General features: G+C 40.6%; 2 protein-coding genes across 3 annotated transcripts; one reads left to right on the top strand and one right to left on the bottom strand.

Annotated features, from left to right (window-relative positions):
* Window positions 1-843: 843 nt before the first annotated feature.
* Window positions 844-14,814, bottom strand: LOC128815237 (cytochrome b-c1 complex subunit 2, mitochondrial). 2 transcript variants are annotated; one of them, XM_053991771.1, is made up of 14 exons: window positions 14,732-14,814; window positions 12,735-12,827; window positions 12,455-12,604; window positions 11,935-11,999; window positions 10,921-10,977; window positions 10,461-10,585; window positions 9,020-9,117; window positions 8,547-8,604; window positions 8,290-8,385; window positions 7,257-7,456; window positions 6,910-6,990; window positions 6,260-6,336; window positions 4,459-4,612; window positions 844-3,576 (listed from the first exon to the last, which is right to left on the bottom strand). In XM_053991771.1, exons 1-14 carry the CDS (start codon window positions 14,765-14,767, stop codon window positions 3,493-3,495), a joined length of 1,374 nt encoding a protein of 457 aa, XP_053847746.1. In that variant the 5' UTR covers window positions 14,768-14,814; the 3' UTR covers window positions 844-3,492. The 2 variants fall into 2 exon arrangements, with proteins under 2 accessions (XP_053847746.1, XP_053847747.1); XM_053991772.1 differs by having other exon boundaries at window positions 12,735-12,824; window positions 14,732-14,812.
* Window positions 14,781-25,514, top strand: CRYM (crystallin mu). Its single transcript, XM_053992367.1, has 10 exons — window positions 14,781-14,852; window positions 15,202-15,337; window positions 15,420-15,721; window positions 15,943-16,093; window positions 17,099-17,161; window positions 19,070-19,171; window positions 19,947-20,130; window positions 21,576-21,697; window positions 22,561-22,645; window positions 23,315-25,514. The coding sequence occupies exons 1-10, from the start codon at window positions 14,806-14,808 to the stop codon at window positions 23,377-23,379; spliced, it is 1,257 nt and encodes a 418-aa protein (XP_053848342.1). The 5' UTR covers window positions 14,781-14,805; the 3' UTR covers window positions 23,380-25,514.
* The last annotated feature ends 1,093 nt before the right edge of the window (window positions 25,515-26,607 follow it).

The following is a 26,607-nucleotide window of genomic DNA, read 5'->3' as shown; positions in this document are numbered from 1 at the left end:
TCTACAAGTAACACAAATCTTCACAAGACTTGAAATTAATTTGCCTTATTGTTTGCTTTTTATTTCTCTTTATTACACAGAGCAGTTACAAAGTGGCAACAGACTAATCTCTGTGCTTTAACAATCCACACAGGTGTTCATTTGCTAAATGTTTTAAACCCGAAATGAACCGTATCAGAACTAGCAGACTATTACCAGTTATTAAAGGTTTCTTGTGGAACATCTGACACCTGTATTAAACTTGAAATTGAAAGCTCTGTAAATGTGAGTGCTTCACATGGGTCCCCAGCCCAATTACATTAAACTCATGAACTACAGTTCGGGGACGAGAGTGCGCTATGGTAATTCCCAGCATGAAATTGTCTCTTAACATTGAAATCTATGAAGCGAAGAGTGGAGCGTAATGAAGTAATTGAGCAATTTACTGGCTGTACAGTGAAAATGCGTATCTTTAAATTAGAACAATTTTCCTAGCAGTGCCTTTATAGTTTGGGCAGTCCTTTCTTCAGAATAGCAAGTACCAGGAAGAAATATCTACTTGCTCGATGAAATAAAAACGATCAAGTTCTTAGCCTTTTCTTAGGAAAAAGGCTTTGCACTTTAGATCTGAGTATAAAAATCAGTGGAAAAATCTGGAGCATAAATTTGAGCTAAACACTTTTTTATTATTATTTTCTTAGGATGCAATAGCATTCATCCATTCCCTGAATAAACCCCTTTGATATACAGAAGTATATATATGATACTGATTTGGTTGTTGGTTTGTTTTGATGGGTTTTTTTGTTTTTTTTTCTCCACCTATAATTAGACTACTAATAATTGAATATTAAGAATATGCACCACTGAAAATAAGTAGTTTTATTTGCAACAATTTGAAGAAGGCAAGCATCAAAAGCACTTTCAATAAAGGCTACAAGGAATAAAATTATTTACAGCATGTGATGTGTTTGATTTACTGCAGCAAGTACAGAAGGGTATAAAGCGGGTTGGGGACTTGTAACAAACATTGTTCCTTTGTAGCTGATCTTAGTTTTTGGAACCAAAAGAAACAAGTCGAGCATGCTTCCTGGAGCACCTGGATCTAACTCAGCACATGCCATATGCAAAAAAAAACCCACACCAAACAGCTGAATCTGTTCAATTCATGTTTAGGATGAACTTGTTTAGGACCAAACCTGTAAAATTTTGCATAAAATGTAGTATTTTGTAGAAGCTCCATCTCTTAATAATAACACAAGCAGCACACTTATTTTGGCATTAGTATCAATGCACAGAGCATGGGGCTTGAGAAAAGTAAGGTGCACAAATGCACTACTTAGGAGCTTTTCTTGCAGTGAATTAGATTTTATCTTTATGGACTTTTTTCCTCATCCGATTAATATGAGTATAATCTGAAAAGTTTCAAATAGGAACCCAAAAAGAGCAGTTCTATTACTGCTTGTAGTGTGAATGAGCCGGTGCCACTCTGCTGACTTTAGGAGGAGGCAGAAATTAACAGAACTAGTGGGAGGTACTAATGTCTTAAAATCCTACAGTGACTCACCAAACTGGCATGGAGGCATGCCTGTCCTTTCTCCATGCCAGCAAGAAGAAACAGGGCTGGATGATTTGTGCATCTCCTCAGAACACCTTCAACGGTGCAAGAAAGAGTTTTATCTCCATAAAAATCTTCAGTGGCTGCTTTCTGCTGGAATGCCTCAGCTCTTGCAGGCACCTCCTGCTTAACCTCTGGCTGCTCCTGACAATGTCTTGTAAGGTCCTTTCCTGCCTCCTCTGTGAGCATAAATTCTGGCTGGCAATAAAACCACTGAAGTCAAAGGCCATGGCCATTTGTAATGGACATTAGTATAAAAAACACATCAAGACATAATCAGCTGATGATACCAAGATGGAGCTCTTGCTACAATCCTGTACAAAGCTTATTTGTTTCTTAATCAATTGAACTCCCAACAGTGATTAAAGATCAGGACTTTTAAAATTAAACAGGAAAAAAAAAAGAGCACTTTTTGTGAGAGCCATGGCAGACAGCTTTTAGAAATATCTTGCTCTCAGTGCTAAGGGTGGTCCACACAGGTAGTAGAATTAATCTAGATGGGTTACAAGGCAGTTCCAAGTTTTCCCGAGGCACAGAGTTTTAACAGAAATAAACCTCAGAGGTAGGCGAAGGAACAAAAGTATTAAAATGAGATAATTAGGCTAGAAGAGCAGAAAGGAAGCTCACACAGCAAGGGGCTTTCCAAGAGATTAAACCTTTATGTTTAAATAAATCATTTACTATGCTGAAAGAGCAGAAATAGAAGAGCTTGCTTTTCTGTTGACTGAGCAAAGAGAAAGACCAAAGGAAAGAGTATACAAGGGATAATGAACAATAGAATGTTTGATACTAGAGGACTTCAGAATTGAAGAACTTGTCTTTAGAACAAGCATTTGAAAAAAAATGAAGATCCCATAATTAGCTAACTAAATGGCTTGGGAATTACTGCATGTTCAAGTACTAGCATGCTGTGTATTTCCAGTGTGAGTGAAAACACACTGGGCCCAGTAGTGATGATGATAATAGACTTGGATGCTTTTCAGTATAAATCTTCACAGTTACAGTGTTGCAAGTTCACTCATGTTACCAGCAAGATCCAAAATTTGATGAATATCTGATACAGGCCAGACACTTGAGTAGGCACAGTGTGATGCTGTACTCCACAATGATGCTGGTGCACTGTGCAATCCTACATTCCAAGCCAGTGGTGTTTGACCTCCTTCATATTGAGACTCCTTCCTCTTCCTCCTGCCCTTCTGTATCACGTGCATCCTGTCTGTAAGTCTTAGCTTTGCTTCAGAACAGCTCAAGACTTGGCTTCTTCAAACCCTAAATTTCTTATGATGTATCTGTTTTCTTTTAATATATGCCTAGACTTCAAAAAATTGATGTCCTATGAGATTTCAAATGATGTATTAGCTATATATGGCTAATCCCCTCAAGGACTTCTTCCAGCACTACTTGTGGAGAAGTCATAGAGAAACAAAATCTCTTCTAGTCCCAGACAAGTAGGAACTGCAAGCTTTGTTTGAAGGCAAGTCTCTTTACTTAATTCATATGAGGAAAGTAGAGACAATCTATCAAGAACTTTTCCTGAATATACAAGAATATATGGCTAACCAGTGGTAATTACTGCATTTGCCTTCATTGTGGTGATAATTTTTTACATATTTATTTTTTTACATTGACCAAAACTCATCTTGTTTTTGCACTGTGGTTTTTACCTCCACTGTACACAGCCAGATTTATCAGCTTTTTATATACCATTTCAGTGAAAAAAACTACATAAAATGTATGAACTCAGCACTTTATTTGATGAGTGAGAGCCCACAATTACTCCAGATTAACTTTCTGAGAAGAACTGAATTCATAAATAACAAGTTAGTAGTAATTCATTTAGAACATAGGTGACTTAGACCTCAGGTCCATCTTGAATCAAACCCATCCCAGATTTGTTTTTATAACTCATCAAGAAAAGGAGTATTTCCCAAATCCCCAGAAGCTGCCATTGATTTCTTCCCACTGAGGAACTTCTTTGCAGCCTGAAAATAAATCAGGAAAGTGGATATGAGGAAATATTCACTACAATAGAGTTGATGCTACTCATAGCATCGGTTTCAAGTTACTAAACAAATAACAAATCCTGGCACGAATATAATACACCATCATGTAAACAATCCTCCTTTTGCTTTTTAAATCTAATTGCTTCTAATGCAGATGCTCATTTTATAATCTAAACAGAAATGGCAGATAGATGGATATAAAAGGCATGAACTCTAGAAATGGTTATTCCTAAAATAATTATTACACCATAAAATACAGTGTATCTCATTACTACTAAAGCTATTGCTAGTTGCTGCAATACAAATAAGCAATGACTATGAAAAACCAAATTTTGTATCTCAGAATTTCTCTTTATGATAGATTTTTAGAAATCAGCTTCACATATAAGCAACAAGATAATGAGCAGTAGCAACAAAGTTACATCAATTTATCACTGAAAGCTTAATTGTTTTTTTAAATACACCCATTATTCTAGACTCAGGAATCCTAAAAACCTTGACACAGAATCACCTGCACTGAAACTAATATGAAGTTTTCCATGAATATTAGTTGCCAGTTTTGGTAAATTCAAGTGAAGAAGATGAGAATTTTACATAATTCCCAGCTACACTAGTTTTACAGTGTATTAAAGAGTCTTCTGTTAATTAAGTAAGTGAAGACATCAAAAGACATCAAAAGAGTCTTCTGTTAATTAAGTAAGTGAAGACATACCCAGCTGGTATTCATAAATGAGCTGCCTTTTCTATTTTTAAAGATAGTATACGTGTGTGTTTATAAACACACAGAAATGAGCATCAGTTTTCCATAAAAAACCTGCCACAGTGATTAAGGAACACCTGTGGGTGCTGACACATACTTACATTCACAACATCAGCAGTGGCTACAGAGTCGATTTTCTGAGCAGCAGCAGATGGGGATGTGTGTGTGCCAGAAACCAGGGACTCAGAGCCAATTTCATTCAGCAACCCTTTTGAGGTCTCCACTGACATCAAATAGTTGGCTTTCAGCTGATTTCTGCCATCAAACAAAGCATTAACAATGAGCAAGCTTGTAAGCCCTGCTATTACCTTCCCTACCACCCCATAAATACAATGAGGTTTTGGTCCTTTTAAACTTCTCAAGATTCCATTTTAAAAGGTTTTCCTTTTCGATTAGAGAAGGATTCCATGGTTAGGAAAGAGGCACCATAAACAGTCAAAGCATGAAAATGACAGGTACTTGAACACCTACTGTCTCCCCACACAGTCAGAAGATCTCTAACTCAGGATTTGTTTCTGTCTGAGGTAACTAATGCAGTTAGACAAACTATCAAGTTTAAATCTAATTTTCTCATCAAGAACAGATGCATGCAGAGCAATTTTGTCCTAAGTGACAAACAAGCAGTGAATGTAAATGCTCAGGCTACTCCTGTAATAGTTCCATAGTTCCATGTTTCATTGAAAGAGTTTGTTGTTTGTGTTTCATGTAGAATCACTGCTACATATGAAAACCTTATTTTTGTAAGCCTGTCCTTCTATTCTAAAGACAGAAAGATAGAAAATTATTTATTCCAATAGCTCATTATTAAGTAGCTTGGTATTTCTGATTGAATTGCCAGACTCTGCAAATAGAACTGACTGGGTTTGGGCTTGTTGTTTTGGTGTTGGTTTTTTTTTTTTTTTTCTTTTTTTTTTTTTTTTTTTTTTTTTTTTTTTTTTTTTTTGTTGTTGTTGCCCCCCCCCACCCCCCCTCAAATAAAAGAAAAGAGGAATACAGGAAATGTATGAAGCCATTCCAGAAAGGAAACTCCAGAAAAAAAGAAAAAGAAAACTAGCCACAGCAGCACTGCATGTAACTCCCTAATGCCACGCAGCTTTGTTAAAAAAAAAGAACAAAACAAAAACCCACAAAACCCACAACACACAAAACAAATAATGCCCAGTATAAAAGTCCAGAATCCACCATTTAGCTACTAGTGACTAAGGCAGAACCAATCATGTCTAGACTATCCTATTTTGTGTAACTATGCTTTACACAGAGTCTTGTATTTTATACATGCAACAGACAGTATTTTCATTTTGCTGCTTGAGTCTGTACTATATTGTTGTTTTGCACAACTGCAGCTTTAGAAGTTCAATGCAGTTTAACACTACTTGGAGACCCCCTCCCCCAAATATTCCTCAGGGCATGTATTTCCAGCACTTGGTGTACCATCAGTAATTCAGTGCTTTACACTTGCAGACCCTCATTACTCTTTTTCTTTGAAGATGGCACAGATTGCTTATTGTAATTGTTTTGGGAATTGCTCAAGTAACTGTAAAGGGAATTAACTAAATAATGCAATTTAGGATTCTAATTAAAATACATCTTAATACTACAGAGTATGATTAAAATGACAGCACCTGCTGACACTTGCTAATTTCTTACACTGAAACAGTCTTCAGAAAATATTAACACTTCTCACTTCTGTGTTTTTATTAGGAAATAACACTACTGGAGAATCAGTACAGCTTTCAAAAAGAATATTGACAGGGTCTCAGTTTTAATGCAGGACTGAGAGTAGTTCTGCATGGAAATAATTACAGGGTTAGCTCTGCTGTACAGAATAGTCTGTGTGTTTCACAAGTAACTGTACGTTAAGAAAATTCTCTTTACACACATAAGAATTCTTTACACACTTACTTTGCTGTTTTGACATCAGCATCAGTGACACCGCCCTGAGCAACTGCCTTTACCTGGTTCAAAGCAGCTTTAATGACCTGAGGAAAACGAAATAATTTAAGGTTTCTTCCCACATCAAACTTCAACATGTTACTTCTATTATCTGCTATCTTGGAAACTTCAAGGGAAGAGCAGCTGACAATGTGCGGACTGTCTGCCTGAACACAATTCTGAGAAGTTTTGTAACAAAACTAAAAACACTGTAATGAATGCCCAAAAATGCACAAAAACCAGTGTGGATTTCAACTGCACCACAGCATTAATTTATATGGTGTCACCATTCTTCATGAAAGTGCTCAGTTCTGCCAGCTTAAAGAGACAGCATGCTTTTCATTATATACTTAGGCTTACAAATGTATATCAACAATTACAGTCAGCAATTCAAGGCATAACTTCACTTCATATTATGTATCTGTCTTTCCCACAAAGCAAGTCTCATTCCCAGCTTACAGAGCTAAGTCATAACTGAATGTGCAGCATTCTTATACAGGAAGTCATATGAATTTCCTTTTTTTTTTTTTTTTTTTTTTGATGAATCAGTCACTCTCTCAAATCAAAACACTACTTTGGAGATTATGTTGTTAATGCTTAAATTATAATCAGCAACTCACCTCCCCAGCATTTGGAGCCTGGGATATGGTATAAATCCCAAAGAGCCCAGAATCAGAGTAATTAACATTAAATGCAGAGACCTGCAAAATAAACATTAACTGTTTTAAGTATCAGAATAATTCTGCATCAAGCATTGGAAAATAATTACTATTAGGATCTAAAATACTGTAATTCAAGAAGCTAAACTCCATCTGTGCTGAAGAAAGATCAGAGTGGAAGCCCTTCCCTGATACACTGTAATGTGTGCAAGAATGAACCAATTAAGATTCTAGCTGAAGGTAGTAACCTCTCAAAGATAATACACATTTTACTTAGAAATCAGAATACAGTAATCCTTTGAACTTACATCAAATGGCTGGCTGGTTGCTTTAGCAACACCCTGGGCCAATTTGCTGGTAACACTGCTTCCCCTCTTGACAAGGGGCCCAGCACCTAGAACATACTGAAGGACACTGAAGGCATTTGCTTCTGGGCTCCCAACAACAGCTCCTTCTGCTACAATAGCAGCATGGACAAGGCTATCACCAGTCTGTTTCCTGATTTCTCCTAGAAATACAACAGAAAAAAAGGTAATACAGTGTTCAATTAGAAACTACAGTACATTCACAGGCATAAAAAGAAACATTTCCCTTTAACAAGAGAAGAGCAAGGCCTGAAGTTACTGCATGTCCCCTCAGGAAGGGAGCATGAGGCTGAAGGCAATTTTAAGTCTTTTACATTCAAATTTTTTCTTGCTAGCACAAAACCCAGTATCTTACTATGCCTTATTTGAAGCAGACTCTAAACCATACACAGTGTGAGATGATAAAACTCAAGCGTCTCCATATAACAAATACCCAGAGAATAGTGTACCTTCTGTTCATAATAATATTTATGCTGGCTTATAGAAACTGAAGTTATTCCAGTCAAATATCGAATGCTGGAAACTTTCTTTTTCCCCTTCATGTCTTTACAGAGACATCTAATACTCCAACTAAATAAGAGTTGTTGGCAGTGGTACAAACTCTGCCCTGACAAAGCTAAGCATTACTTACAACATTTAACACATCTTCCCTAAATAAAAATCCTACCTCCACTTCCTGACAGCCCTTAACCTACTCTTACAGAAATCTTACCAAAACAGCCAAGAGAAACCATCTGGCAGCTTACTTTTCACTTTATAGAAAAAATGATGTCTCAGGTAAAACTTTGCTGAAGAGCTGGGTTCAGTTTTGTCTCAGAACCTTCTGCTTATTTAAATGGGATATGCATCTGAACTGTCACTTCCAATGCCTAGCATTTAGTGCAACAGTAGAGTTTTCAGTTGTAACTTTGAATACTACTACTAATATATAAACAGAAAATCAGTCACTCAGAAAAGATTCAAGAAACATCCTCACCCCCTCGATAAACAGCCTTTGCACCAGGAGCACCAGATCCACTCCGAATATTTAGGAATTGCTCTGCAACTTGCTTTAAGGTAGAGTGCTTTATACCTGCAATACAACAGTTACTCCAAGTAATACAATGACATTGAAAAATTACAGCAGTTAAATAAAAGTGAAGCCTATGGTAACAGTTTACTTCTACAGAGAACTCCAATTTCTCCAGCAGTTTTCCCACATGACCTGCAGTGTTCATTCAGGAACATACATACCTATTCCTACGAGAGCCATTCTTGAACTTGTGAAATTGTTCTGTACAAAATGGTGAAGCTGCAACAGTAAATTCGCATTTTAGGATATTTTGTTTAAAGAACAAAAATTGTGTGTTTCTGACATAGCCCCTTATACTTCTTAAAGCAAATTCCAAAGCTTCCAAAAGGAACTGTCTATAGAATGTAATTTTATTGCATTTCCCAGTGACAACTACAAAACCCTTTTATACAAGAACACCTGCATTTCATTGACAGCCTTATTGCCAACAGAAAGCCACTGACAGTAACCATCTTTTTAAATGCAAGCATCAGTTCTATACCCATACTCAAAGTTGCATGGAAATAAATTATTTTAACACCAGATCAATAAGGTAGTAAATAGTGACTGTATATATACTAAATTAATTTTCTCTCACCACCTATTCCTGACAAAAAACTGAGACAGACATATAGCACAATACAAAGAACCCTACCTGCTCAGAAGTAATTTTTCCAACTCTGTAGTCTGGACAATACAAGGGGTTTGCCAGAGCATTTTTGTAAGCTGCAGCATGCAAGTTTTCCAGCACTCCTGAGAGGAACAAAGTTTCAGATGATTAACACAAGACCCACATGTAATGAAGGTTATGAAAGAAACTAAATGAAGGAGCTGTGGTCCACTTTAGGGACCAGACAATTTGCAAAAGCAGGTCTGGAATAATCCAATCCACAGGGAAGTTTTCAAATCCTTGGGCTGGAATAATCTGGCCTGAGGCCTTCTATTCTTTAAATTATTAAAAAGTACCCAAACCAAACTTTTATATATAATAACTTTAATATATGGTCAACACTTTTTGGCTTCAACAGCAAGCTATAAATGCAATCCGTGTTTAGAAGAAGGGGAGCAGCATCCTATTAATTATCATCTTTGTAGGCATCCCTTGCTCTTGAGAAAGAACAGGGTCTCTAGAATAGTATTTGTAGCTTTGTGAGGTGTCACATCTCTCTCCCTGCTCAGATGAAGGATGCTAGTGTCTTCAATTCCCTTCTCAATATTTTTTTTTGCACTCCAATAGCATTCTAGTAATTCCTGTTCTGATATTTTCCTTGTATCTGCTCATACTTTTTCCTCAAGAGAAAGATTCCTTTCTTTATAGTTCTGTTTCTGAACATAACTGTAACTGAAAATATTACATTACTACAAAAACCGACCTGCAGTTGATGTAAGTTAAAAAAAAAAGATTATCATTAGTTTTAAAAAATAGTAGCACTTCAGTATGAGCCACAGATTTTTCCAACATTTACACTGTCACCTTCAATGGGTTACAAAGGTAAATATGCTTCAGAGTGGTACAAATTTATGTTTATTGAGTAGAACTACCTGGGTGATCTTGGATGACGAGAGTTAATAACAGAAGATATCCTGAAATAGGCTTGATCTGAGACTTTGTGTTGTGTTTCCTCTTTGTTTTCCCTTAAGCACAGAAATCTAAATTTACAATCCTAAAGCTGGAACCCATTTTCAGTGTGATGAAAATACATATTGTTTTTATACCAAAATAACCATACAAATTCAAGAAGTCTTTTGCAGGATACTATTTTCACACCAATGAGTAATACCTAAATATGGTTTTCAGAACACAAGCTTCTGGAAATACATTGTCAACAACACTTATGATTTGCACATTCTTTGGTTGTATTTGAAAAGACTTGAAAATGTAAACTGGAAGCAGTCAAGGAGAATGGTGTAAGATATCTTCAGCATGTTACTTGCTAAATGTTACCATAGGCTGGAAAAACCTGTGTATTAAGAAAAGTTTCATATCAATAAGCTGAAAAATTCAATGTTCATGTGACAGAGCAAAATGGAAACTATTTTTTCATTTTGAAGGAACTCCTGCAGAGCCAATACAGTGGATCAAAAAATACACTTACCAACTTGAGGATTCTGACGTGCAATTGCTTTATCAACTTTTAATTGTGGCTGAAGAGCAGCTACTTCCCATGGTCTGAACTCTGGTGCTGTGGTAACATTCAGGAGATATTCCATTACTGTATCACTAGATAAAAAAAGTTTACAAAGGCATTAAACACAAGTAACATGTGCTTCTTCTGCAGTTCAAATTAATCTGTAAGCAACATGTCAGCAACAAAACACATCACTCAAGCCAGAGCAATTATCAGCACTGCTGTACAAAGTAGGATAATTCAATTCTGTAGCATTTGTATGCTCAGTAACATAACATAGAAGTTGAATATTAATATAGTAATTTACTGATTTATTGCAAAAGCATGAGAAGAGATATTCCTCCCACCCTGTAAAATGACAGGTCTTCACTACCAAACAGTGTTAAAGAAGGCAGTAATTCCCTTTATAGCCCATCCAGATACCTACACATAGTCTCGCAGACACTCAACAGAGTAAGCCATTTGCTCTCTTGTTGCGTGCACACTACATGAGAAAAAAACCAAAATCCATTTCAGCAAAGAACACAAAAGTGAATTCTCACACATACTCCCCGTTGATCAAATTAATCAAGATAAAGACTAAAGTAACTACTTAACCTAAAATCTGCCTGGGATGACTGTTTAAACACATACAGAGCAGAAACAGACTTAATTAAAACTCACATCTTCAGTATCCAAGTAATAATATTCAAGTAATAACTAATGTCCTGTGACCATGAGAATTTAAGATACCACAATAATTCAAAGTAAAACAGCAAGTAAGGCTGAATAGCAAAACATGAAAAAAAAGTGTGTATGTATTAAACAAAGCATTTAGAAATTACTCTCTTTGGGCAGAAAACATAGCTCATCCTGTCCTTTTCCTTCAACATATTTGTTACTGACATGACCAGAAAAAGGGTAGAGTCATAAGACACTATTTTTAACCAAATTCTAGATAAAAAGATCTTACTGGATGATTTCAAGATACACTGAAAGAAAGCAGGTACAGTGAAATCCCTCTTTTACTCCTCTTTGTCTTGTTTTCTAGGCTTAAAACTCTCAAGTCACAAAAGCTAACTAATGTCTGTACTGTTCCCAAGGCTGCAATCTATTCACAAAAGATGGAAGAAGGAAAAAAAATCTGACTTTAGGAAGTTTATTCTCAAAGTCTGCAAAGACAGAAAGAAAATTAAGCTTCTAGACAAATTATATTTCTTCCATGTGCACAATATTTATATTTTGTTTACTGAAAGGTGTTTCTAAAATACAAATCATGAGCTCACACTTGAAGCTTAACAGAACAAAAAGTACAAGATCTTCCTTGACAACATTCACTATTCAAGTACCACGCTGAGCTTATCCACCTACACATTTTGTGCTTATTTTCTTATGGTCCCTTCAGTCCTAGAGCTCCTTTGCATCTCAGCAACACAGATTATCTTTCTATGTGGGTACAAACCTCAGGCTGCCCCCAACAGCTTCAATGCCACGAGTGATCCGGAAGGAGGAAGCTCCTTTAGTAGTCTATTAAACAAACAAAAAAAAAAAGGCAACTTACAATTCTAGCTACTTAAAAAACAGATACTGAGTTGATGGCATCAGTAAGAGAAACTACTCAGAAATATTCCACACATGCACAAGATTGAGTTTGTATCAACCACCTGAAGTAATTTTTACTACAGCTTAAATAGAATTAGTTATGTGCATATTTGAATATAAATATACTATATATATCTAGTTTAAGACCCTAGAGAAAATAATATTCATTTATATACAATTATAAATGAGTATTACTTCCCATCTTCCAGGACGCAGTATCACTTCTGCACTGAACCACACAACCAAGTACCACTGTACAATGTTCTCCACTTCCTAAGATCTCTTACATTAAATTTTACCATACCATTTATTTTTGCAATAATAATCTTTTGACCATTTCACCTACTGTCAACATAATAACAAAGGCAATAAACACCTACCAAATTAGATGCAAGACGAAGCAGGTGAGCAGTTCCCAGGTTACTGGTGGTTTCATATCTGCTGCCTGTTTTAATAAACACACCAATTCTTGAAGCTGGAGAAAAGTTTTCCAGAGATGCAATAACTAAGCCATTTGGTAATTTTGTGATCTGCATTAAAAAGAAAAAAAACTTTGTTTTCATTCAGTAGAAGTACTACCACAGCTCTGCTTTGACTGAGTTTTAAAAAATAAATTAAAAAGAGAGGGGGAGAAAAAACAACCTGCATTTTTATACTGACCTCAAGATCCTGAGACTCTGGAGTTAATTTCACTTTTGCTGCAGTTGCTGAGGATGAAACTTTAGGAGCTACTTTAAGTGAGTAAAATCTCTTCTAGAGGAGAAAGCATAAGAGAATGGATTTCCTTAATTAGTTCACATTTCCTTACATACTGAAAAAGAATCCGACTTTAAAGTAGAAATACAATGAAGGATTTCAAACACTGGAGTAAAAACAGTGATTGCCTTGTAATTCCTCTGATTATTTTTTACATCAGTCAGAACCTGTGCTATACAAGTTCTCTGGAATTTCAAGAAATAGCACTGTAAGGAACCTTTCCTCCCCTCCTCTCTTTGCAGCTGTACAGTGGGTATCCCTCTCCATCCCATACAGTTGTAGGACACCTGCAGAGCAATTCACTGAACCAAGAGGCACAACAATCCACATATGCACCACAACACCTTGGAGGTAACTTTAAATTCCTCAGGAGTAGGCAGTTCAGTTCCTGAAGAGTCACCTCAGAGTTCCAACCTGTCTGCACTGACTGCTGCATGCAAAGAGGACATGTAGGGAAGTCCCCAGACTGCAGTTTGGACCAGAGGGGGCCATAAAAATCATCAAAGGAGCACCTCTGCTACACAGACAGGCTGAGAGAGCTGGGGAATCCAGCCTGGAGAAGAGAAGGCTCCAGGGAGACCTCACTCCAGCCTTGCAGTACCTTAAAGGGGCTCTTAAAAGAGATAAAGAGGGACTTTTTACACAGGCAGATAGTGACAGGACAAAGGGAAATAATTTTGAACTGTCAGAGAGTTGCATTAGATTTTAGGAAGAAATTCTTCCCTGTGAGGTGGTGAGGCACTGGAACATGTTGTCCAGAGAATTTCTGGATGCTTCATCCCTTGAAGTCTTCAAAGCCAGGTTGGATAGGGCCTGGAACAACCTGGTCTAGTGTAAGATGTCCCTACCCATGGCAGGGGGCTGGAATGACACGATCTCTAATGTCCCTTCCAACTCAAACCGTTCCATGATTCTAGGCTTTTACCAGAAGCAGTCCTTCACATGAGAGGTGAATACCACAAGAGCCCTGCATTCAGCAGCTGGCAGCAGAAATGACAAGACTACTGATTTCAAATCTGAAATGCTATTACTTTCCACCCACTTTAGAAGTTGCTTATATTAGCAAATTCACATATTACTTTTCTTTTCACATTAGAAGGTAACTTAATTCCTATGCATCTCAAGGTAAAAACCGAGTGACAGAAACACCACAGCACTCGGCTGTACAGACGCCAGCGACGTAATTCTCATTGCTTTACCAGGGACCGTTCATTGTATGAATCTAGGAAAAACTCCTTTCCTCCCGCACCAAGGCTTTGGTAAGACGCCTGGTTTTAAACTCTAAGTCTACTTATTTATGAAGTACTACTGCACGTCTAAAACGGACTCACACGCTGTCACTCAGAGGTCGTTCTCCATCCCGCTGGAGCGCATTTCCAGCGGACATCCAGCACAGGTTCCACCCAGCTGTCCGCCAGCTCCACGAGAGCCTTTGGGCAGGACAAGCCCTCTGCCCCTTCCCCGCCTCCAGGACACGGCAAGCGCCAATGCCAAGGGCACCACCTTGTCTCAAGCAGCTGCAGCTCCTCCAGCGCAGCGGGATCCCCTCACCTCCCTTCTCTCCGTGCCCCGTGGGCCGCTGCCGGGGCGGCTCTGGCAAAGCCCGGGGCGCCGCTGGCCGCGGGGCGCTCCGGGCCCGGCCCGCGGCCTGTCTGACCTTCAGCCGCCTTCCCGCCCCGCCGCCCGCCGGCCCGGCCCGGCCCGGCCCTGGCGCCCGCACCGACCCCGCGGGCAGCCCGGCAGCCCCGCTGCCACGACCGCCGCCCTCCGCCCCCTGCCCGGCTCATCGCCCCGGGCTGGCCGGGGTCAGGCTCGCCCGCAGTCCCCGGGCCCAGACAGCAGCTGTCACCACCAGTAGCGCCTCTCCCGCACCGCGCACGACGCGCTCGGATCCCGCTCACCGAGAGGGAGCGCGCGGCCCCCGGGAACCCCTTCATCGTCCCGCGCCCCTCGGCTCGAACCCGGCCAGGACAAGATGGCTGTCCCGGAGGAAGACCCCGCCTTCCCGGCACGCCCCGCGCCGCGCTGACCTTCCAGGGAGCGCACCCCGAACTCGACTGCTCCGGCGGGCGGCGCGCCGGGCGGCAACAGCGCCACCGCGCGGGCACCGGGGGCTGCGCACCTGCGCGGGGTGTCGCCCCCTCCCGGGCACTGCAGGCCGCGACACCCTGCGGCGCGCGGGGTCCCGCTGCCGACGGTCCCTCGGGGACGGTCCCTCGAGAACGTGTCCCGGGAATGTGGCCCAGGAATGGCCTTCGGCACCATGCCTCGGGGCGCGGGGTCCCGCTGGCGGCTGTCCTTCGGGCTGTCCCTCAGGACGCGGGGTGCCAGAGTGACTGTGCCTAACCTATGTCAGGGCCATTCCGTGGAGCTCGCAGCCGCCTTCCCCCGAGCGCTGCCGGGTGAGGCGGGACAGCGGCGGTGCCGGCGGGTACGGCAATGTCCGCGGCGCCGGAGCCGCCCTCGAGCACGATTTCAGTGCGGACATCGCGGCGTCCGCCGCGCCCGTGAGGGGCGTGGGGCGCGGAGGCGGAGCCGGGAGCGGCGGGGCGGATTCGCGGGGCGGTTCCGCGGCGGGGCCGGCGGCAGCGGGGCCGCCCCGGCGAGTTCTTAGCGGCGGTGCGGGCGGTGCGCCGCGTCGCACTCTCGGGGTGCTGTCATCCCGTCCCATCCTATCCTATCCTGTCCTGTCCCGTCCCGTCCCGCCCGGCTCTCGCCATGGGCTCGACTCCTCCCGTGTTCATCGGCGCCGAGGAGGTGGAGAAGCACCTGCACCGCGCCAGCCTCCTGCTGCCGGCGCTGGAGGCCGCCCTGGCCAACTTCTCCGCGGGCGCGGCGGGCGGGGTGGTGCAGCCCGTGCGCACCGTGCTGCCCGTGCCCCGCCACGGCGGGTGAGGGCACGGCGGGGCTGCCGGGCGGGACGGCGAGCGGGGATAGCGGCAACGCGGGGCGGACTCGCGGCGGGGAAGGGTCCGGGTGGGCGGATTTGGAGCATCAGAAAAGGCCCTCGGTACCGAGTTACTGATTAACTAGCGGCGTGAGGGTCGCAGCCCGCTGGCTGTGAGCTCCCGTGATAACGGTGCGTGAGTAACGCAGGAAATTCTCCCCCGAGGTACCTCGGAGTCATGCCCGCGTACAGTGCTGCAGACGATGCGCTGACAACCAAGCTGGTGACTTTTTATGAGCACCTGAAGGACTCCTCTGTGCCTTCTCACCAGGCGACTGTTCTCCTATTTGACCCCAGCAATGGTACTTTGAAAGCTGTAAGTCTCGTGTGTCCTGCATTCTTCTCTGCTCATGCTGTCAGTTCTCACTTCTGCTTCTTGGAAGCTGGGGCTGGTGTAAATTGGCCTGAGTTTACCAACAGGATTTGGCCTAAAGCTGCCTATGTGTTGTTTCTGTTAAACTGTACTCACTGTGCTATTTACTGCTGCTTGTGATTTGAATCTGATAGCTCAGAGTGTAACTGGAAGAGAGAAATTCTTAGGAGAAGTTTACCTTGCATATGAAAGAAAAAACACCCCCCACGTTGCTGGGTAAAGAATGCATCTTGAACCGTCTTAAGTCTCAAGTTGAAAGAAAGTTACAATTTGCATTGCTGGGAATAGTATTTAGAGTCTGATTACTTTATCTTTATTTAAAGAATTAAAAAAAAATTAAGAATAGTGATTATTTGAATTGCACTTTAGTAATAATGATTAATTAAAGGGACAAAACTGGTCAAGAAAACTATCTTGTGTTCTTCTACCAAAGCTCTTGGGTTTTTGCCCCCATAATTAATAAGTATGCAGTAGCTAATGAACATTGAGGCAGGAGTATGCCATGTGTGATGCACATTTGAGGAATTCCATGGTTCCCTGTCACCTCTCTGTACAGACCAGGACAGTGCAGACTGGGGAACCACTGCTAGCTTGCAGTGCTCTTCCTGGAGCACAGAGTATTGGAGTATCCATGTATTCCCTGTGCTGGAGAGCCAGGGAAGTGCAGTGCATCAGGAGCTGGGTGAGTTAGAGGTGGCTCTTCTCTGACCATTTTCACTCCTTTTGTGCTGATGGAATGGTATGGAAGAACTGGAGTAAACAGAGGATCTGCCCAGTTTAAATGTGACTTTGTATGGTTTGTGATTGCTCTGATAATAATTGCTTTCTTCTACATGTGTATATCTTTTATATCTGTAATATCGCATCATTCACAAATTGGATGAGAATGTTTGGTATTTATTTATTAATTTTTCAGTGTTCATTTCAGTCTGTTTGACTTTTTTAAAGGTCCTGGATGGCAGTGTCATTACAGCAAAACGAACAGCTGCAGTTTCTGCCATTGCTACCAAGGTGTGTCTTCTGTTCTCTAAGTGGGGCTTGGAGTTATAAAACAACTGGAACAAATGATGCAGATGGCTTTTCATTCACTACAGCTTTAAATTAGATTTATACAACATATGGCTTCTATTGCACCCTCTTCTAGGAATTTAGTAAGCTGTCTTTCGCTGTATTTTCTTTCTTTTGTGTTTGTGTTAACATGCCCCTTTATGGCTTTGGGTGATGTAGCTGTGGTGATACATTGAATTTTATTTAGATAGATGCCTTCTGCTGTTGGCACAGGACAGGTGGGCTGCACTGGACCTCTAAAGAGGGGGGGGAAAGCACATTTCCATTTCTCTTAAGATAGATGATACCCAGTATAGATGGATAACTTGTCCAGAGGTGCTGTCTGTCTGTCAGTGTCTCTCTTGTCACTGGAAGGTGTCCAGATGACTGTCCCTGACCATGGCCATAAACTTCAGTGTCTAAAGACAGGTGAGGTGTATCTGGCTGTGCGTTGCTTTATATCACTGCAATTTCAGTTGGAAATTGTTGTGTTGGATTTCTTTTTTAAAAGCTATTTTTGGTTGGGCTGCTAACATCAGGAAGAGAGCAAGTGACCGTGCATTGCACAGCAGGTTTTTAGCCTTCACCTCAAAGGCTGAGGTAATAAGAAGAGGGCCAGAGCTGAAAAATAGTGTTGTTTGTCACTCCTCAGCTTTGCATCAGAATGAAGGCTGATGTCATGGTTTTGTGAGGGGCAGTCTTCATGCCAGGGTGACTCTTTCCATGGTAATGGAGCTACCCTGGCATAAAATTGAGTGAAGGACTTGTCCTCAGGAGCTTCTCCTGAACCAAAGGACAGAATGATTTACAGTGAACTCCTTGGACAGGAGCTTACAGGACCTCATTCATTTTGGCCATTCTGTATTTGGTCAGTTCTGTGGTTTTTATGCAGTCCATGCTGGCTTCAAAGGAGCTTGGCTGCTGAAGGTACTTCAAGATCAGATCCTTCATTGTCATCTGTTTTTTTGGAAATTTTCAGGAGTGTTTGAGTTTAGCTCATTTTTGTCATCTTGTCTTCTTTATGGCATTTGCTTTTCAAAGACCCGTGCTCTTATGCAAAAGACCTTTGAAATCAGTGCTTCACAGTCTTTAAAAGGCACATTAAAACAAATTCTTACTACTGAAAAATGAGATCAATGAGATTTTTCTCCATTTGTTAGCAGCAGAATAAACCTTGAGAGCCTAGACAATTCTAAAGCTTTTTAGGCAGGAGTGAGTGGCCACAGCAAACGCATAAACAAGACACAAAGATAGTTAGGGCTGGACTCCAGCAGCTCTGTCTTCCCCTTTGCCAAGTACTGGTGAATCACAGACTAGAACTAAACCAGAAAGCCAAAAGCAGCTGTAGAACTGAATTTTATTATTTGTTCCTCAGAACCATCCCTACTTTTACAATGTCTGTGTATTATGGCTCTTGCAATGCCAAGATCTGCTTGTGGTTTGATTTACGGCTTCAGTGAATTCAGAGGTGGATTAGTGTGGGGCTGCCAGGACCAGCTTACCTGTGCAGAACACCAGCACTGTGGTTTTACACTTAATCAGCCACATGGCTGTGTTAATATTGGAGTGTGCTGAGGCCCCAAAACTTACTGTTCATGCTGCTGCATCTTAAATCTGAATTTCAAGTCAGACAATTCAACACTTGGTTTAAGCCAAGATGTGCTTTGGTGCTACTGATGCTTGCATTTGCATTAAAAAAAAAAAGGCCCAGTATATATAGGATTGTTGAATACTTGTTTATATACTTTTTTGTTATTTAAAAGGACTAACAGTACTGCTTTCTTTTGTAGTATTTTGATATATATTTGTAATGCCTGTTAATATATCGTCCTTACATATTCTCTTTTATTGTTTATTTCTGATACTGTTCAGTTGTTAATGCCAGCTTTTGCAGAAGTGCTGTGCATTTTGGGAGCTGGTGTTCAAGCATACAGCCATTATGATATCTTCACAGAACTGTTCACATTTAAAGAGGTAACAGATACATTTATTTTTCTCTAGTATGTTGCAGGATTCATTGTAAAAAAGTACAGCCTGGAATGGAGTTCCTGTTCCCCAGAGCAGCCTTCACAGTTCTGTGCACTGGCAGCTCCAGTGGTCTGATAACACCCCAGTGTTCTGGCTACTTCTGAGCAGTGTTCACATAACATCAAGGCTGTCTCTCCAACATTTCTGTTCCATTAAACTGCCACTAATATTTCCATTTTATTTTCTCTTCCCTCTCCCTGTGCTGCTGGGGAGGGGAGTGATGAAACAGTTTTGTGGGCACCTGGTATCCAGCCATGGTCAATCCACCATAAATGTTAAGATTAATCATATTTTGGTTCTGTTTCTGCAGAACCCGAGAATAGTCAGAGTAGCAAGAATTTCTTGCTCAAATGTTGGTATTTAAAAAGAAAAAAGGTTGGAATCAAAGTTGTTTCAGATAGCTTTTTGTCTGAGAAGATCCTACTATATATGCCATACTTGGATAAGTTTTTTATGACTTTCCCTTAAATGTAATTTTCAGAAATATTTGCATTTTATAAGAATAATCTCTTCTACAAGGAGATGTTATTCTGGCATCACAAAACAGGCATTCAAATGTAGCTGAACACTCACACAATTTTCTCATTAAACAGGGAAAAAACCCCAACCTTTAGGAAACGTTTAACTACCTACTGAAAACTTAAATTAAGTATTCTGTTTCAGCAAGGAGAAATTCTCCAAGTTAATCTGTGTTTGTTTTGTTTTGTTTTTCTCCCTGCAGGTGAGGATATGGAATCGCACCAAGGAGAGGGCGGTGAAGTTTGCCAGCTGTGTCAGCGGGCCCGTGCGGGTCTGCTCCTCCGCCCAGGAGGCGGTGACAGGGGCTGATGTGATTGTGACAGTCACTATGGCAACAGCTCCCATCTTGTTTGGAGACTGGGTGAAGCCAGGTGCCCACATCAATGGTACGTTCTGTTCCCGTGGTGTACAGCAGGTGTTCATTAGCACTTCGTTTAGCATCACCATCTGTTGAGAAGCAGTTCTCTGTGCTGCATGGAATGAATGTTCTTTACGTTTTGACTTTTCCTCTTTAGTGAGGACCACTTTTCCCAGCCCTGTGCTCCTGGAGTCAGAATGCCTGCATAATCCAGCAGGGGATTTTTGCTAGAGCATGAAATTTGCTCTTTTCTCATAGTGGTGGATCATCTTTGCCCTCGTGTTGTTATTCTCACTTTGCTCTCCATTTAAGTAACCCATACAAATGTTCTTATTTCTAAGTAGTTACTGCTCATTGTAACATGGCCCTGGTGGTGTCATCTTTTCTTCCACCAGTTTCGTAATCTTCTCTATTTGTTTCTTTTGGGGCTGATCACACCAATTTACTTTTTTACTTGAGTTATGAAGATGCAATAACTGAGTTAAGAACATCATAATTTAACCTCTAATTATAATGAGGTTTGGAGGGGTGCTTTTTTGTTGCCTGCCTTGTAATGATGTTGCCACACTATTGTTTGGAGTCTCTGGACATGCCTCTGTTTGTTTATTTTTATTAATTGTGGGTCCTGTTCAGATGACCTTGTGCACTTTCCAGATAGCCTGGTAATAAGACAAAAGCAAGTTCTCAAAAGGAACAATTTAAAGAAAGGTCCCACATTCCAGCAGCATCCTACCAATTTTTCAGACTCGATTTAGTCCTTTGTCATTGAAAGTTGTTGTCTGTGTTGTGTCATGGCACGGAAGTCAAAATACAACAAAATCAATTAAGGTCCACAGTCACTGAGGCAACACAGACACAAAGACCTCTCTCCTTTCCTTGCCTTTTTTTACCCTTCATTGAGGCATTTGTACTGTTTGAAGAGGCATGTGAGCAGCAAATGCAAATGTAGCAAATGCAAATTTATTGTTCCTTAACAGTTGGACATGTAAAAAATATCTGAATAGAGTATAACTGGGTAGTCCTTTTAGTTTTTGTTGGGTTTCTTGTTTGCTTGTTTTTAAGCCCAAAACAAGTTGATAATGATCTTGGTGCTGTTTATAAAAAAATAAGCTCCATGATTTGTTTTCAGTTTCTCTGAGTAAGTGATAATCTAATAAAGGTGTGTAAAATTAATTTGGTAATGTTCTGATAAAAACAACAGTATAAGAGATAACAGACAAAGGGAGAGGATTTTCTTTGCCTCAGCTACTCAGACTCTTCTGACAAGGATATTTTACTGATGTATCAAATCTTGAATGTTTTTTTTTTTTGTTGTCCTATCAATCAGTATTTCTCCAAGGCTAACACTGGATTTTTTGTACATTACATTTTCATAATAGTGTTGATTGTTACTTCACAGGTGTCTTTTGAACAAAATGTGGTTGGAATTTGTTTTAAATATTGCTCCTAAGTTCATCAGTTTTGTTGCTTTAGCTGTTGGAGCAAGCAGACCAGACTGGAGAGAACTGGATGATGAGCTGATGAAGAATTCTGTTCTGTTTGTGGATTCCAGAGAGGCTGCTCTTACAGAATCAGGAGATGTTATTTTATCAGGGGTAAGACTTTCTGAAACTATGAGCTTTATTTTTGTGGCGATTGGCTTGCATTTGAAATTAGCTGGTGTTGATGATGTCCTGCACTGAAACCTTTAGGGCATCAAATGTAGCTGTTAATACTTTCCAGGCAGGGGTTCAAGGATAAACTGGTTTCAAACTGTGACTGCTCTGTCTGTGACCAAGCCATGCAACCTCTGTATCTACCATTATATGACACCATATTACAGTAGCATGTTTTCAGCATTGGCTTTTGATGATAACAGTGTGTTGCTGTTGAAAGACCTACATTTCCTGCAGTGTTTGGTTATCATAAATATTCTTCAAATCTATTTATTAAAACCTGTAACTTTCTTCCCATGAGACTTCAGTGTGATTGACACTGAATGGACCAGCCCAAAGAATGGACCACACAAGTCAAGCAGACAATGATCTGCACAGATTTGCCAGCAGGGACTCTTTGAGGTTCAATGGAGTTTTCTTTTTCTCTTTTAATGTGTCTGCAGAATAAATATGATTTACACTTTTGAGGTTTAACATAAGAGCTCCAGATATGGTAATGTGTGTGGAATCCCATGTGTTTTGTTGGACAAGTAACAAGCTATCCTCTGTAAAAAAACTTACTGGCTGAGGAAAGTCTGCCAGCTGTTTTTCTTTGAAAACCATTCTGCTCCTCTGATTTCTGTCCAGTTTCTATATAATTTGTCTGAATGTTGATCTGCTTCACCATGGAAAGTAATCAGTTTTGGGATGCAGCACTGGAGGAGTTCTTTCTTTTGAAGTCACTCAGAAGAAAAGGGTTTTTTCCCTCTTAATGTATGTACGGGTATTATGTTTTTTGTATAAATATGTATTTTTTTTCACAGGCGGAGATTTTTGCTGAGCTGGGGGAGGTATTGAAGGGTACAAAACCAGCCCTGCCTGAGAAAACAACAGTGTTTAAATCGTTGGGTAAGAACAGCCCCTCCTGTGTCCAAGTCTGACAGAAAACAATGCCTTGTTCTTCATTAGGTCCCCCATGCGTGGGAAAGCTGCTGAGCATCTTCAGAACCGCTGTGGCAATGCACTGTCCACAAGAAAGTAGACTGTGATTTGCATTTTCCCTTTTTATTTCCCTTCTTATTTATCTAGCAGGATTGATGTAATGAAAAGTGATAGGAAAGCAGGCAAACAATAGAAGTCCATTTTCCATTTCACAGTTGTTCAAGACATGACTGCAGCATTTATTAATAGAGCTGCAGCCCGACTGCCCCGCTGTTCCACCCGTGGGGTCTGTCTGACCTGAGACAATGTGACAGTGTCCTGTGGGGCTGGGGTTTGGGAAAGGGTGGCACTGGGCATGAATTGCCATGCTCTGAGCTACATGACATCTCCAAAAGGGCGCAGTTGTGATAGGAACACTGAAAATTAGATTCCTACTGTTACATTAACTTCTTACAGCACACCCAACACTGCATGATGGTTATAAACTTTGAATATAACACTGTAGGTGTTTGGGATGGGAAATAATTCCTGTGCCTGTCCAGTTAGATAATGTCCTGAGTCTTCCTGTTCCCCTCTCAAGCAAAATTATTTGTACAGCTGAATAACTCTTTGAAGGTAACTTCAATTCTTTTTCAGGGATGGCAGTTGAAGACACAGTAGCAGCAAAATTTGTTTATGATGCATGGTCAGCTGGTAACTAAAGAGAAAAGTTTACAACGCCAATGAGGCCAAGAAAATCGTTTGCACTTAGTTTCCTTGAATCCTGTGTTAACAAGAAAGGCACCAATCCTATCTAAATGTGGCTCTTCTAGAACATTCAAGAAGGAAAAGTGAAATTTCAGCAATATACTAATTTCTAAAGTCTTCTAATTTCAAGTATTAGATACTTGCAGTATTGTTAATAAATGTCTCTCTTTTGTAACAGCAAGTATTAGATGTTTGCAGTGATACTAACAAGGATATCTTTCCATGTTTTGGTATCATTCTGGAATCAATGTCTTTCCTCTCTAATTATTTATGTAGCATAAGCCTTTGTGTAGATTTCATGGTTTTTAGAGGGATAATTCATTCTGGTGTAAAATAGATCAGTTTGTAGAATGGATTCTGGCATCATATTCACCTGTGATGGTACTTTAAATGCAGCTGTGGGTTTCAGTGCTCCAGTGACAGTGACCTTGTCTTCAGCCTCCTAGGCACACAGCCCACCTGTAACTCCTGGACACACCTTCTCTTCCAACTCACTGGAAGTCACCAATTTTTTTACCCCTTGCAATCTACCTTCCTTTGCCCTCAGACTTGGTGTTTTTTCACTAAAGGCACAGTTCTGAGTGGGGGTTTATGTAATAACAATACCTCCCTACAGTTGGGTTTCTGCTCAGTACTTCCCTTAGTACATGCCTGCTGGGATAGTGCCATTTTCAAATTGCAAGGAGTCACACAGAATGTGAGAACTAATATGTCTTTTGATTTAACTTTTATCTCAATTCTGCAGGGAGATTTTGCTGTTAATCTATGGTGCCTCTAAGTTGTTTTTCTAAGCTTCTTGAAGGCTGGAACCACATAAACTGATTTCAAGTATACAGGCAAATATTTTCAGTTTGGCTGTACCATGCTTCAATTGCTAATTGTTCTATTATCACAGATATTAGCTGGGGCAGGAATTTTCATGATCCTTTCCTGGCAGTAGAACCCAGTGACATAAGGAAAAGTTCCAGTTTTGTGCTATTATTCAACTGCCTTGCAAAAGAGTGAGCATCTGCTGAAAAACAGCTATTGCCCTGGAAACAAATTCCTGTCTCAGGCTTACAAGTTGTGCCTTGTGAAATTTACTTTCCATTTGCATATTATTTCATGCAGGCTATTAAGTGTTCATGCTATGGAAGAGTTGGATGACCGGGCATTTTATTACATGCCAGTAGAATAGAGCAGAGCAACAGGAAGGAGGGTCAGGAGCAGCTGGCATTATAGCCCTGGATGGTGCATAGGTAAGTGTAGAAGAGGTTAATGAGTACAGTGCAGGTGTGATGTAAATAACACTCCCAGTTGTAAGCCTGGTGTAAGCTAGTTGGAAAATGTGCTAAGTGGTAGAGGTAGCATAGAAAGGTATCAGACCACTGATAGACCTGAAGGATGTTTCATGTGGATCCAAACTGAACTCCACTGATCCTGTTTATTCTATCAGAAAAAACAACAGAAATTTCTCTGTGAGCTTCTGTGTTTTAATTGTAGCAAAATTACTCTTCTGTTTTTACATGTCTTGTTTCTTCTCTGTCATTTCTGAGGTGTTCAGAAGTTTATGTGTTGACTTAGTTTGTTGGTTCATTCATGCAGAACTACACTAACCTGAGGTAAACATGAAAGCAAACAATGCTCCATTATTCAAGAACTCTGTGGAAACTTGCAATAAATAATTATGACAGTATTATCCCAGTTATGGGCCAGTGTTATACCAGATTTGAAATCTGAAGTGAGATGTAGTGTTTGGGAAGAAGACAAGTCCAGTTTATTTTCACATGTATCCCCTACAGACTATGCACTTTAAAAAAATAAATGGAGCCAGTCCAAAGATCTGGTTCTGAAAACCCACATTGTTCTCAGCTTCACTGGCAGTGGGAGATTTTGGGAACCTGGCTTCAGTGTTGTACCTCTGATGTCATGAAGAGGATTTGGTTCAGTCACAATGGGAATTGCTTGGATGCCACCTTTAGATTTTCTGAGGGGAAATAATAGCATGAATTTCTGTGTTTTCTTCTCTTACAAACTAATGGATCATGAAATTGTGTAACTTGCATTTATATTAAAATTAAATAGATACTGCTGGTTTTTTTGACGCTCATTTTGTTGTCCATTTCTTTTCTGGTTTGTGGTTGATTTATTTGATGACAAGAAAGAAAGTATTCAAGTTGTTGCAGCGACTGCTCTCTCAATAAACGTGATCACTGAATGTAAATGGAAGAAATAGGGAGTTCTCTGTTTCTCTGTGATACTCAGTTTTTCTTAATGTCTGTTCAGTGCAGAGTATTAAATCCTTAAGGAAGGAGAACCTTGTACTCTCCTTAAGGAAGGAGAACCTTGTACTTGTGTGAGATTGCCTGGTTTTATGATTTGGGCTTCTGCTCTAGGATTGCACATGTGATACATAAAGTCTCTCCAACTGAACTGAAAGGACTCACAGTGCTTCCAAACTCTAAAGGAAACAAAGGGGTTGATAAAATCTGAAAACAGCAAAGCACATGAGTGGAAAAAGCAATCATAGAAGGTTGCACAGAACAGGACTTTGATGTGATTGCTTAATATAAGAACATATCAACCTGCTGTGTACAGGAATCCAGGCAGGGAAGAATGCAGTATAAAGTCCATCCAAGAAAAGATAATATCCAAATCACAATCACAAGATGATATGGAAAGAAGAAACATGAAAAAACAGGTCATTAACCAGGATTAGCATCCACAAATGCACCATACCCCTAAGGAAAAAATCATAACTGGCTAATGAAAGATATAAAAAGAGCTTTAGAGATAAATGTTCTGCTAATGAATGTGCATCTAAAATCTGTGATCTTAGCCAGAGCATGGCTCCTAAAAGCACTTCATTAGATTCACAAAACTCAACAGGAGTGATTAATTTATATCTCATAGTTCTGGCTTCCCAAGGGAGCAGGGGAACCCTGCTGTGAATGCCTCCAGATAGAGTGTGAAGAGCAGGAGCTTCCACAGCAGCACAGCTCATTTTCTTTTTTTATTTTCATGAGCTGTGTGTGTGATACACAGCTCTCACGCTAAAGCTGACAACAGCCCACAGAAAATGGTGTGTGATATGAATCCTCATTTCTGGGACTTTGCATGAAAAATGCAGCCTATAGGAACCGAGCTGGGGATATACCAAAATAGATCCAAAATTTAGAAAATGAAACCTCAGCTTCTTGTAA

The sequence above is a fragment of the Vidua macroura genome, chromosome 16 (genome assembly GCF_024509145.1).
Source record: "Vidua macroura isolate BioBank_ID:100142 chromosome 16, ASM2450914v1, whole genome shotgun sequence".
Classification (NCBI taxonomy): Eukaryota; Metazoa; Chordata; class Aves; order Passeriformes; family Viduidae; genus Vidua; species Vidua macroura.
The sequence above is the reverse complement of the archived record's forward strand: the minus strand, read 5'-3'. Positions and strand labels throughout refer to the sequence as shown.

Excerpts from the sequence above, each read along its gene's own strand:
- LOC128815237 (XM_053991771.1), bottom strand. The coding sequence starts at position 14,767 with ATGAAGGGGTTCCCGGGGGCCGCGCGCTCCCTCTCG. Across the intron at positions 10,978-11,934 it reads GCTGTTGGGGGCAGCCTGAG|TGTGCACGCAACAAGAGAGC; the intron begins GTTTGTACCCAC and ends TTTCTCATGTAG. Across the intron at positions 6,991-7,256 it reads CAACCAGCCAGCCATTTGAT|GTCTCTGCATTTAATGTTAA; the intron begins GTAAGTTCAAAG and ends TTTATTTTGCAG.
- CRYM (XM_053992367.1), top strand. The coding sequence starts at position 14,806 with ATGGCTGTCCCGGAGGAAGACCCCGCCTTCCCGGCACGCCCCGCGCC. Across the intron at positions 15,338-15,419 it reads TCGCGGCGTCCGCCGCGCCC|CGGGGCCGCCCCGGCGAGTT; the intron begins GTGAGGGGCGTG and ends GGCCGGCGGCAG. Across the intron at positions 15,722-15,942 it reads CCCGTGCCCCGCCACGGCGG|GTACCTCGGAGTCATGCCCG; the intron begins GTGAGGGCACGG and ends TTCTCCCCCGAG.